We start from the raw sequence: 14,287 nt of genomic DNA on the forward strand, positions 1-14,287 counted from the left end.
TTCGGTGGTTCACTTAGGTATTTGCCGTTCCTTAAATCAAAGCCTTTGCATCCTGTTACACGTAAAACGCGTACGACCGGCAATTTTTTCCAACGATATTCACTTATCGATGTTACTTTAATGTTTCTTCAAAATTATCTTGGCTATGATGAAAAGGCGGTAATATCACGTGAGTCGGTCGACAGTCACGAGAAAATTACAGTGCGCAACTCAAGATCGTGGACGCGATGTCTTTCTGATGAAAATTAATGCTTTTTGTAACCAGTTTTATAAATAGAACGAAATTACATCTAACAGTACCGATATATTCTTGCTTAACTGGACCGACTTGCTGTTACGTTTATGACTGTGGATTTTTATAGAAATTCGTGTTTCTTTTGGACAAGAAAACGAAAATATAAACACTAAATACGTGGGTTTGTTTCGCGTTTCGTTATTAGGTAAAAACGTAATAATTAATGTAATTAATTCTCGTAGAGATTTTTTCGTTCGCGATCTCACGTTATAGATCGCGTACAGTTTCTTGAACTCGATTATTTTCGTAAGACGAAACAATATTTATGAGTTCGATGATTACAGGCAATCGATGATTGTTTTTATTCGAGTCGAAGCGATTCTTGGAAAAGGTCTCAGCTGGATTTCGTTAACTCGATATTGCTCGCGAGTTACGTTCAATTTACGCGACCTTTTAATACCTAAAAAAATATTCGGAAAGGAAAAATATTGCTCGATCAGAAGGCAGTTTTCTTTTGCCAAATGGCGATGTATATTAAGCGACGTTAGTCATCGGAAGGCTGAATACACCCGCGTGTAATAAACGCTTGTCCCGCGTCCTTGCGTTTCTCAACGTGGGGAATAATAAGCGGTGCTCTGGACGCTTGTGATAATAATATCGTCCGCGTGGAATAGTGCGTCGGCCTTCCTGGTAGAACACCGTCCTTTTTCTCGAGATTATCTAAATTTATCTCGTGCTCTGGAACAACGTGCAACGGCTCCTTCGGCTTAACGTACTTTCTCCTCGTGCTCCTTTCAACCACTCGAGAATCGGCCTTATAGCCTCCTCGCGAAGAGTAATTATTCCACTTCGAATTAATTATCGAGGCTTTTTCGCGTAAATCATCGAGATCCTGAGATGCACGCTCTCGATACGTGGAAGTCTTAAACACGAGTGTCTGGCGTGCATCGAAACCCATTTATACTTTTACCTCGTTCTATGCGGTTTCGCTATGCAGCCAGTCGCGAAAGATCGCGCACACCTGTCGAATTTTGTGTATCTGACTTGCCAAAGAAACTAAAAACGCGGTTAAGATTACTCATATTTTCACACGTACGATATGTGTTTTAACGCGTCGGCAAAATTCCTGGAGCTAACGATTTTACTATATCTCTTTGATCGATAACTTTAGTGGCTAATCTTTTTAATTAACTTAATTAATCTTTTTTTATTCTACGGTAGCTCGATCTTATTATCGATTACATGTGCTTCCTAAGAACAACAAAGTTTATTATTTTAGATAAAACCGAACGATTTCCGCGTAATCTCAACTTATCAGGTCGTTGCACTTAAACCGATCTTCTTCGCAAATGTGTAAACGCGCAATCCTTTATACGAAATTGACGTCTCTAGTTAATTTCAAAATAACTTTACATTTGGCTCGTATCCACCGATGACACACAACATTTCCTAATACCACGAATGAATTAGCTATTCACGCGAAGCATTCGAGTAACACGCTTGTCACGCGAACCTTCTCTTATATACCTTGCTACTTGACGCAGATTTATATCACAACGTTATGCTGTTTCTCTTACGTTCATTTAATTGCAGATGAATTACTTCAACGGATGATCAAGCGTTTGTTATTTTTTCAAGTATACCATAGTTGTATACCTCGTTTATCTTTTGTTCTCTTTTTTATTTTTCGACAATTATGTTTCGCTATAATTTACATCTTAATTTTCAGCTTATTTAATATGCTAATTTTATTCAAACTTAACGATCTTATGCTCCTTTGCTTCTACCATGCCGGTGAATACATCAGAGCCTTTCCTCGGATTTTAAGCAGATATTTCTCTTGAGATATTCAGTTTAGCTACATTTTCATGCAAATTTCTGTCCAGCGACGTACAAGCCTTATTTCGTTAACATATTGTATATTTGCCTTTCTTTAAGAGCAAATCGAATTAGAGTAAGACAAATGTTACCGACATTTTATTTGGAAAAGCACTTACCATTTTTATTAGTTTAACCTTTTAGAAGCGTAGTACACACACACACAGGCGCGCGCATATATACATATATATTTCTGAAAGATGCTCGTGCAGCGATATCTGAAACGTTGGATTATATATCCCGCGTTTTAAAATATACCATTTCAAATCTTATTGCCTCGTAACAATGATCATCAATTTTGAATATAGGTGCATAAATGTGATACTTTTCGAATTCTTTTTACTCGAGCTGTATCTCCTTAACAAATTGCAAATATTATTGCAAGCGATATCTAGCAAGAATGATTGCTTTTGGTAGGTAAAGTTTCTGTGCACGTTGTCGCAATTTGCATTTGTATACGGTTTATCGTTTCTATACGGTTGAAAAATCATCCGCCTAAAGATCGTGACAACTTCCAACGAGGTTTTCTGTGTGGGGCTTTCACTGTCGTTGCAAACTGGTCCTCAAAAGAACTGGTTAAGCGTGCAATTACCCCTAATATCGTGTATAAATTACCAGATTCATTCACGCGAACTATTCAGTCGCGTTAAATCTACTAAATCCGAATTGAGTTTATTTACAATATACATTTATGTCCGTTCCTAAAATGCGAAAATCTCGAATAGCATAGAAATGGCTGCCGATATACGTACATGAAAATATAGCCAGAAATCCTGTTCAACACGATACCTTAATTATTAGAAAAACTTCGCTAAATGCAGTTCAGGTTTCACGCGAACCGGTTGAATCTGTAACTAACAAGTGTTATTTATGTTCTAATTTTGCAAAAAAAAAAAAGAAGAGAAAAAGGAATCAAATATGAGAAACACCAGATGAATTAAACATACAAGCAATGGATCTATCTTTTATTTTTCATAAAATATTTATATTCGGAAACGTACGCTACCGGCCTTCCATACGATCGTCGATTCTTCGCAATTTTCAGATTCCTTAAAATTAAATCCGTTAAAAGATCCAACTTCTGTTCGTTCTTATTCTTCTTCGTCTTCTCTACTTACGCGATTAACACGTACATCTGCTCGTTCTCTTATTTTCGGTGAACCACGTCAACTATCGCGTCGCGTTTTTCGTATCGCATTAAGAGTCTGCTTATGACAAACCTCCAACGAGATACGAATTCCATCCGCGATTTTGTACAGGGAAATATGAAAGTCGGCGGCGCGGTTGAGAAGAGGGGCAAAGTACAAAACGAGGAAGGAAGACGCGGTGGAAAGTATGGCAATTAGTAGAATCAGTCCGTGACATCGGTTGACCTCTGGCTACGGTTATCTGCGCTAGGTGCAGAACTATCCACGTAAATGGCGCGCCATAGTCCGATATAGTTAAGCACATAGGAGAGGAGAGTTTCTAACGGCACTTTTGCCTAAGCGCAGAACACCGGGGTTAGGTTGGACTCTCGGGCAGATAAAAGCTGCGCCAGATGCCTATCGACGCCACGCGGCACCCGGCGACATTCCTTCTAATTGCTTCGAAACTAGCGGGCTCGATCCGCGCCGATTTTTCGAATTCACCGACCAATTAGATCTGGCCACGAAGACACGATCGGGCTTCGAGGTGGGGTGCCTGCGTCGTTCGCGCTTTCACGAACTCACCTCGCAGCTACGCCTCTCCAGTCTCCAGACTACTCGTCTCGTTCAGGTAAAACCGTAATTTTACGCGCTGCTCCACCGTCCAACTCTGTTATTTATCGCCGTTAACTCGTTAACGATCTCGATTTTTTATGGGCGATCGACGTTACGTATGCCGCGCCACGAGAGCACTGAAAACAGCTCGCTGGCGAAGGCAGTATTCTTCGCGATTTTTCCCCGCCGACAAACACAGCTCCGAGGTGAAGTATTTTTCGTTTGAATAGGAAATTTAAAAGCTCGCTTTTTAAGCAGCTATTATCTACCGTGGTATTACGTGTTTCGTAAGAGATATTAGATATAGTCGATATATTATCGCTGTGGAAAATCTCTATGGATAGTCAGAGATGTCGAGTATCGTTGGAAGGGAGAAATTCCAGCGGTTAAACGTTTAATCGTATAAATAAACGAATTATGGGTTACTAACGTGAAAGGCATAAGACACTCCATTTTAAATATAAACTCGGAGTTTATCAGGACGATGTGAAAATATTCGTCTTAACGATACGTTCTAATTAATCAAATTGAGTTGCACGTGTAGTTTGTAAGCGTATCGTGCATGCGTTTCGTCATACGCGTATCGCGTAACATATGTACGTCGCTTCGATACTTGTGCATGGTATCGGAGATAAGAATCTCGTTACATTTTCCAAGAATCCTATCACTTTTCGGAAGTGCGTGCTTGACGCTTGAAGTAGCAGGGATGAGAAATCGGATATCGATCCTCGAGGGTCTCCCATCGGATATGGAAGCCAGAAGCTTGAGTAATTAACGGAACCCCCTTCCCCTTTGCCCGTAGCTACGTATACGGGTGCATACGTATCTACATGCCTGTGTCTGCATTAATTGTCTCCGCGACGTGTCAATATCGCGCGACTGCACGAAACACAAGCAGCGTTTGTGTGCGTGCCCGTTCACGCGAGTTGCATATGAAATTCTTGAAACGTGATCGACCAGTCGCGTTAACAACTTGTAGAACTAAAGGAGCAGCGTATCGAGTCGATAACAAGTTTGCTAATTAATAGATTTTATTTCGGCATGTGACGACTCATCGCCGTTGTATCGTGTGTCACGTGACGGGGCGAGTTGAGCGTGAAATCGCGGTAAATAGAATAGCTGTAAGTTTGATGACAAATTTTTTTAGCACGTTTTTAAATTTACGGATCAGAAATAGGTGTATTATTTATAAATAGACTACGGGATTTTATGGAAATCCACATTTTTACGAATATAACCGAGAAGATGAAACCTGGTTAGGAAATTCTTTTTCTCGCTAAATATCTATAGAGACTACTATACTCTGGATATCTTACACCATTTTGCAAATTATTTGTATTCTGCGTATTTTTCCACTTTCAAATTTCTCACGACAATGTACGGTCTATTCGTAACCGCACAAGCATTAATCTTTCAACTGATATTCACTACGACGTTTTCTTTTATCCGGAGTAGCGATCCACCTTTCAAGTTAAGAACTCTTTTCCTATCGTTCTATGTATTATACGTCTGAATAGAAATGTCAATTAGCGAGCGATTAATGTCGTAGATAGTCGCAATCGAGCTTCCAATCAAGTGTCTATAGTTGTCGTATTTGACCGTCGAACTCTGTTTAAGCCGCTTAGAGCTTTCAAATACCGTTCTATCTCGTTAGGTTCGCGACACTTGTCGATATCCGCGTAAGGATGTACTTCGCTAAGCGCAAGCTTAGAAGTTTTACGCCCTTGGTGCCCGATCCTTGATGCTCCGAGCTTCATAGTATTTTCGATGACGTACCACCATTCGAAGAAACGTCGTTTGCTTACAAACGACGGACAAAGACATCGTAAAGATGATGTTTACAGCCGAGGCACGTCATATCTTGCCATATTAATATGTCGGCCGGTTGCAGACAAGTCGGCAAAAATTGCAAAACGTGAGAGCAATGGCGCTGCCGTTCGCAACACCAGCCGGGGACATTAATTCCTGATATTACCCTCGTAAATATTCGCGAAACGCTCTATCCCGGCCTTCTTCGTAAGATTGAAACGCTTTTTTCTTTCGTTTGACGCGAATCCAGCGTCCCTACCATCGCAGGCCCAGCTCGCGGAAAGGATTTCAATTTTTTTTGATCAGTCGACCTTCTACCGCCGATATATCACGCTACAAATCTCACACGCTGTTGCGCCCAACGAATCTACGGCAGAGAAAAACCCGTAAATCTCGATGGGCCGCCGCGTCGTTTCTCTTTCACAGAATACGAATGATTTGAAAACCATTCTTCCGTCGATATTTGCTCGGGCTCGTGATGTATCGGCCGACTACTGAATTCATAGAATATCTCGTTTGGATAGATATCAGCGATATCGATACAGCGATGTATTACGGTGAAACAAAAAATGCGAACACTGAAAACCCGTGAAACGTTAACGCCGACTACTTGACCAATTTTACATTTTTTATCTGTGGCATCGGAATAGTTTCGCTTTCGCGTAAAACAGGTTACGAATTATTTTTTAGCTAGTTTCTTACGCTATCTACGCTGATTGCTTTAATGCTAATCGTCAAAACTACCGTCGTAGTTATAAGTACGTTACAGCTAGTATTCGTCTATTGGGTTGGCAACTAAGCGATTGCGGATTTTATCATTAGATGGTAATGAATACATCCAGTGTTGAGCCGAATAAATATCCATATAGATAGGAAAGTGTCGTAGTAAAAGTTGACGATGTATTATGTCTGACCAATGTCCGGATCTACTGCGATGTCGAACTTACCGATTAAATAGTAATTACGATACTGTAGAGAGACTTGAAAAATTTAATCTACATAATATATAATTAAGCATATATATATATACGTTATAAACACTATGGAAGACAAATTTCCTTTAAGAAATTTGTCGGCGTATGGAAGATGTAATTATTATTTCCTTGTGTAGAGGTGAACTCCATTAAGTTAAATATAGGAGTAAGTATTTTAAACACTGTCGAGAAATGGTAGCCTTGTGTCTTATCTTTTCCGAACATGCCGTGAAAGGAGAAAAGTGTATTGCGTACAGGCAGATGAAAATAAAAGATAAAAATTATATAGTTTGAAACGAAGTACGCGCGTGGTAGTCGTATTTACTCGTTTTCCTGCCATTTCATTTGTTCGTGTTTTCTCGTGTTAACTAAATAGAAACTGAATAGAAGTATTTAATTTAATATTGAAAGCTAAATCAACGATCCACGGTGCTCGTATTTATATCTACGTTATCTCAGCGCAGTTTCGAACGTGTGGGTAGATGATTCGTTTTTAAGGAGAATAACCGGTTCTCTATGGATTCTTACGAGCAATATCGTCCAGTCGACACGACTCTCGTATCCTCGTATATCCTGAGGGAACGTTCGGGATGTATCTCGCTTATCAGTACAAATACAGTTCCAATAAACATCTGGCCATCCTTTATGCATTATAATACGGGCATAACCATGTCATTTGAAATTTTTAATCTAGTCGTAAAAGGAGGTCGGCGATTAACGCGTCTTGTTGGGACAATTTATCCTGAGGCTTGAAAATAATCGCAGCTTACGTATATCCTGTAAAATAGAGGCTTAACGACGCGTTTATACGCATATCATGTATATTAATCAATGCTTGTCCAAGTAGCGTGAGCTGAAATAGATATTTCGTTAAAAAGATGAACGCATCAAGGGCTGGTTTCTGAAACAGCACGTCTACGATACCGTAAAAATTATTCGAGAATTAATTATCATCGTCGTTCAGCAAGATTATAAATTACAATTTTAATCTGTGAAATACTGTCCTTTGTTAGCTGGTATGCTACGCTACTCGCTGGACGTTTGCAAAATTTTATACGCACGCAGGTGCGACATTTCCGTAATAGAATAAATTTCAATTGATTTTAATTCTAATTTAACAAATATCTACGTCTATGTTCGTCAAATTTAGTTTCCCCTCGAGAGAGAGAGAGAGAGAGAGAGAGAGAGAGAGCAGATAGATTCCACGTATTCGCTGACATCTCAATGAAAACATCCCAAAACGAGAACAAACGAATTCTTTTAGTCCTGGTTTCCAGGAAAGCGGCGCTTTTATTGGTTGATTCATCAACAAAGGGGATAAGAAATCTGGCTGAATAATGGCGCGTGTAGGAGAATTGGGAAAAAGCCGGGGCTTCTTTGAGTACCTACGAGCCGACGTCATCGTTTTAACCAAATATTTACCGTTCACTGATGACGCGACCACGACCGATGCACCCAGTGTTGTTAACTTGCTGCAGACAAACCATACATTTTACGTTTCCACGAGTTACTTCTCAGTTAGTTTCGCGAACGCTGTGTGTCTCATGGGTTTTGCCTCCGGTGTCTTTCCTTTCCTTTTCTTCGACGTTTTCCTCTTATTTTATCCCCACGGAAGCATCTATTCTTCGTTGCGTTCTTTCACTCGATAAATAATTTCTAACCCACTTGCAAACGTATTTCTGTCCTGTTAAATACGCAGTATATACGCTGCTGCGTATAACAACTAACGAGAACATTGGAGCATAGTATTCGTTAAGTATTCGTTAGTACCCTATGAAAATTCCGATATATTCCTTTGAAATGCAGATGTTAATTGTTCTCGCGATAAAAGCCACAAAATTATGCGTGACGAACTAACAGGGCGGATGTGGCGGCATTTGAAGAGGTGAAAATGATTTTTTCCGCATTACTATTCGAGATACCTCGCTTATTAAAATTTGTATCACCCTCTCGTCACCGGGTTGCTGATTCAAAGAAGTTCTGCAGACCGATTTCACGGCACCCTACACCAGAACGAAAAGGAAAGTACGACGATGCTTCGAGGAGAAAAAAGTATTCCGTCGAAGGGAACGCCGTGTGCTACGAACGCGAAACGACCACCAACGAGACTCTCCCTCTTCGTGTTTTCGTTTACCAGCGTTTTCTTTGGGCCACGTTAACGCCCTCGTCGAGTTTCCTTCTTTTTTCCCCTGGCTTCGCTCTCTTTCTTCTTCCTCTTGTTGCTCCTCCGTCTCTTTCTTTCGTTAGTCTTGCTTTTTCCCACTCGAGAGCATATGATTTCGGTATGCGATCCGGTTGCACGTTTATACCAAAGCTACACCGATGAAGAATTTCCGTCGGCGTTCCAACGAGCTCTGCTCTAATCGTTCGGCCTGATTTTCCGTTCACGCGGCGCACGTGCCGTATCTGAACACATGCGAGTATTATTCCCTTGCTAGCCAAGTGACGCGATGCGGTCGAGATTACCTCGGTGAGCAGAGAGAGAGAGAGTAATTAAGTGGCATAATTACCGGATGGTTATCTGTACTTCCGTTTCGACGAGTCGACGCGACGGCGTGAAATTTCATCGTCGCGTTACGCGTCGCTGCCGTAATGCTTTGCAGCTTTTGATGCGATTCGTCGGCCTGCTTGAAAAGCTTAAGTACAGCCTCTGGCCTTTGGAAAACAAACAGTTCTCGGAAAGGCAGTTTCGACCAGATCCGTGGAACAATAATTGCACGGTCAACAGTCGTGACCGTGAACGTGATGAAGCATCGTCGGTAGTCGCTTGCCTATCGTCAACTATCGTCATGGAAGCTGCTCCATAATCGTCAAAAGATACAAAATAGCCAAAAATAGGAGACAATCTCTTTAGCGCAGAAGGATGTAATTTGTAGAGTACGGTGAGAGAAGATCACCAGTGCTTTAAGTACTAATTTTTATAATTATGAGAACCACGAGAACGAATCTGGTCTGATATTAAACACTTACGTTGAATAACTGAATCTCCACCCATTTGACGTTGAAAAATTTGAAGGTTTTGTAATTTCTGATGTAATTTTATCCCGAGAATCTTCCGAGTTAAATGCTCCTTAATCTTTTAAATTTCTTTCGGAGATACATCAATAATAATCGTACCGACGCGCAAGCGTAAGTAATTTCGCGACGTGGTGCGTTTTTCATTTCGATGCAAATCAAATACAAGAACGGAGTTAGGTATATGATGAAAGAAGGAATGTTTAGGAAACTAGCTACTTACAAAGTAACAGGTAGATACGACCATCGTTTGGGACCAGAAACGATTTCAGTCTGAATAACAGTAACGACCCCATTGGGACGATGCTTTCTAAATTGATCTCTTTGTTCCAGATTGCCGTCTCCGTACAATAAGCAGTCGGCAGTGGGTGGTGCAGGTGGCGGACCCGGCGCTGGAACGACGAGTATACCCTTACCTGCCACCGTAGCCGCCACCAGGAGATGTCCTCCAGACAAGGTTAGGCCCGCTCCAACGCCGACGCATCAATCACAACTTGGTAAGTTCCCTTGTTTCAAGCGGAAACTTCGCAAAGTATCGATTGGCTGTACTTGCAACAGCCTCGACGCGTTTAATTTTCCAAAGATGTCCGTGCATCAAGATTATTGAGCTTTACGATTACTTTAATTAATTACGAGGATAGGTAACATTTTGCTAGTAGAGAGTTTTTTAGTTAATTAACTTGAATTGGTTAGTTTAACGTCGATATATACTTTGCTCGACAAACTTTGATTTGTACTACGTTAGATGGTAATATCTTGACGTAACTAATATATTAAATTACGAAGTTTCGGGTGCACTTAAGACAACTTAAGCGATATTTATGGCCACCTTGGGATTTATAGTAGTCGCATACGTTACAGCTTCGTGATATAATAATAAAATATCATTTAAAATACGGACGACGAATTAAAAAAGAATTTGACACTTTGCACGAATGTTTATATTTTTCAGTCTTCGAATCGCCGTGCTTCCCGTGCGAGATAAATATTTAACAAATAAGATAGAGAAATAAAATAGAGGATTAAACTAAGGAGAAATTTGACATCTATCGATGTATTGAGAAGAATTATATGCATAAAAAATATAGTATTCGCAATAAAGCTACAATATATTAGAAGTTGCTTCTGAGGATAGAGTAGTGTCCTTTCAATGCGAAGGATTAGCAGAAAACAACTGTCTGGTCTGTATCCTCTTCGCTTTATTTGAAATATTTTCTAACACCAATAAGAAGAGAAATTTTATAGTATTCCAATAAAAGTAAAGACATTATCCTACATAAAAGAATGTAAGATAATGCGAACGTTATCAAGAGTATTCGAAGTAACAAGCAGGGGAGAAAGAAAAAGTGAAAAGTCAAGATTAGATTATGCAAAAGAAACGACATTGTTTTTTCCAAGTCCCCCTCTACTTATGGCGTGAATTGCTTTTTATGGAAAGTCATTAGCGACCGAATATCCTGAACAGTTATCGCAAAGTAACATCCTGCCATGATCTTTTAGTGCCTGCAGTTTATCTGTTTCTGGCATTCCCTTTCATTTTCTCGACGCGACTGTCAGTTTTCCCCTCGCGATACTTCACGTTTCTCCTTTGTTGCTTCTCTCGCGATTGATGTGTCTAGCTTTCCACGTATTTGTTCGCGTCGAATTTTTCACCAACGCGTTTTCGGTATATTTGTTTACGAGAAAGATATTTTATTTTAACGTTATAAAAGAAAATTCTTTATAGATTCAGTGAAGATACAAGAGATGTTTTTTTTAATATAGAAAGTATAATCATTTTCATTGCATTAGCTCCATCACAATCATCTATCTAATTAAAGTTGATTAATATAAGTTTCCTGAAACTTTCTCAAAAAGCAAAGTCAAATCGTATTATTTCTACATATAGTCTACCTAATCGAGAAGTAATTTACTCATCTTCTTTCTTTAAAAATATACGTCCTTTATCGCAAATCTCAAATTCCTGTATCTATTCATTCTTTAAAACACTTTTTACGACATTCTTCGAAATGCATACATTACCGATAAGCGAGCGAATCTATTACTCGATCCAATGTATTACAAATCGGTAGTTCTATCGTTCGATTTTTTAATTAAAATTAAAATTTCACCGAGTCCCATAATTTCTACCTATACCGTTTATTAAACGCGCTTCAAATGAACGAATTTCTTAAGATCTCGAGGTAACACGTGGAATTTATTCTTAAAGACACAAAGGTTCGTGGAGGGTGGCAAGCGGTACAGTAGATTCGGTACCGTGTTAAGGACACCCCATTAGCCATTAGTCCTGTGAATGGCTTTTAGCAACCCTTTGCGCATTTCTGGCTGCCACGAGAGATCTGGACCACCATGGAAACTGGCTTCCATGGGGTACGCGACCCTGTGTCCCTTTTAAATATATGAGCTCTCTTGTACGAACGTCGACTTCTCTCTCTCTCTCTCTCTCTCTCTCTTTCCTTTTCACCCCCATACACTCATACACATTTCCCTCTGTTGTACATACACATACGGTATTGCCCCCTCTATCGTGGTTACATGCACGCATATCAGTCGTTCTATTTCGTGCAAGTGTAGCTAACCGTGTTGAACAAAAGTGCGCCGTATCTGCACCAGTTTCTAACTGTGTTAGTATTTGTTGTAGCATGTGTATGCGTGTATATACCTCGGTCACCCTATTTCGTACGCTCGTGGCTCGAATAGCGTGTTCTCATCGTACTAACACGTATACATACACATCGCGAAACTCCGTTAGGTCCAGTCGACAAGTACGACTGATAGCGAGTACGCGTGTGTACGCGCTTGCACACGTACGTATTATGGCGGGTAACTTGTATAGACGATGATATTACCTACATCTATGGTGGCCGAGAGGAGGTAGGTAGCCCGCTACGAGATGGGGTGGCACCCCATAGTTTATACTTTACTCTCAACTCCCACGTTTCCAGGGCGGCCACGGGCAGATGTGCACGCCGATTTACAGTGGTCCTCAACCTACGGGAATAGTCACCCTGTTTAGCGTGAAAAATGACACGACTGGTACAGGTCTTCTATAATATGCGAAATATTACTCTGCGAAACGAGAGACTCGATTCGTTAGATAGAAATCTTCGTGGTCTTAAGATTAGAAGGGACCGAATTTGAATAGATTCTAATTCTTTTAAATCCAACAATGATAGCAAAATATTCTCAACGATTAAATATTTAAATTATACAAAGGAAGGGAGAGAAAGACGTTTTAATGATGTACGAGTAATAATTTCGCTTGATACGATACGTAGAAGAATATGTTATTCGTACGAGCGTAAATATATTCATCGTAATGGCCAAACGAGAAATAAATTTCTTCCATGAGGTAGAATTAATTTGTTTCTCGAGCGAGGCACAAATTTATGAAAATGACTACAGTCGACTACAATGGTCCTGACACCTGAATTAAACCTGTCAATTATTAACTTGTTCTGCGTTTAGTTTGCATAACATCTTATCTCGTTACACAATGCTCTGTAGTCGACAAATGCGTTTATGAATAAAACATATTCCGCTTAATGTACAATGCAAATTGATACAAAGAAATTTACCTCTTCGATAGAAATCGAATCACGTCCGTCGCACAATGGAAAACAAATTTCGAATACAAAACGTTTTCTAAACGCGAATTGCTTTCTTCGTGGATATATAAGTTTGCTTACCCCAGTTGTTTACACGGTTGAGGATCGCTGGTAAGTTTGAAGGGGATGCAGTTCTCTCATATATATCGTGGCTGTATCAAAGCCAGCGTGTTGCGAGCGGCTGGATACAGAATGTCTTTCGGTTCGAAATAGACTTCCACGTCCTATAACGTGTTCATAATATATGTACGAGCACGCATAAGCGTGCGTACGTGCGTAGACAAGACGTGCCGTCGTTCGTGGTTTACGATATTATTTTAGGAGCCCTTCGTCGCTTTTATTCTTTCCTTTCCATCGTTCATCCAGCAAGCGGTAGAGTAGACGGTCTAGGCGACAGGCTCTACACGTCTAGGTCATGGTTTTGATTTATGCTGTTTTAGATGGGTTCTAGAGCGTTCTCCCTTGATAAGACAATTTCTGGAATGTAGGAGATGTATCGCTTACGTACAGGAAGAGTAGATTTCCTAGAGAGATTTTAGATTTAGGGTTTGTGTTTTCTTTCGACGATGTATCGTGCTGTTTTCACCGTTATCGTTGTTTGCCTTAGATTACGGTTAGGTTGCTTAATTGCGGTATATCTAGCTTTAATTTGTCTCGTTTCGTTTCATTTCTATCAATCACGAAACAGGAATTGTTAATTCCATCTTCCTCGTTGATGGAAATGTTAATTGTGGTGTTTCTATCTGATCGTGAGTATACCGAGAAATTACACGGTCAGGAATATTTTACGCGACGCATGAATTAAACCTAAATAAGTATGTGTAGAGTAGATGTATAATAAAAACTTATGGCCCTTGAAACTCTGTTAGTTCATTCAACGGGCGGAACAGTAAAAATCGGTTGCCAAGAGAAGTTCTCCAACGAAGAAAATGGTAGATACGCTTTGTCAAGTGCTATTCAGCTGGCAACCGGAGAGAGTTAATAAAAACATTTCGATAACTTTCAACAACACACTTCCATCGGTTT

At 40.1% G+C, this 14,287-nt stretch overlaps 1 protein-coding gene across 4 annotated transcripts in view; it reads left to right on the top strand.

Annotated features, from left to right (window-relative positions):
• LOC117235345 (protein sickie) overlaps positions 1 to 14,287 on the top strand; it is a 147,783-nt gene that overhangs the window by 36,850 nt on the left and 96,646 nt on the right. For all 4 annotated transcript variants that reach the window (XM_033497256.1, XM_033497255.1, XM_033497259.1 and 1 more), the window contains one exon: positions 9,987 to 10,150. In XM_033497256.1, coding sequence (XP_033353147.1) covers positions 9,987 to 10,150 — 164 coding nt within the window. The remainder of the gene's footprint in view (positions 1 to 9,986; positions 10,151 to 14,287) is intronic.

This window comes from Bombus vosnesenskii, unplaced genomic scaffold, assembly GCF_011952255.1.
Source record: "Bombus vosnesenskii isolate JDL3184/JDL3185 unplaced genomic scaffold, Bvos_JDL3184-5_v1.1 scf7180000013316, whole genome shotgun sequence".
In the NCBI taxonomy this organism is placed as follows: domain Eukaryota; kingdom Metazoa; phylum Arthropoda; class Insecta; order Hymenoptera; family Apidae; genus Bombus; species Bombus vosnesenskii.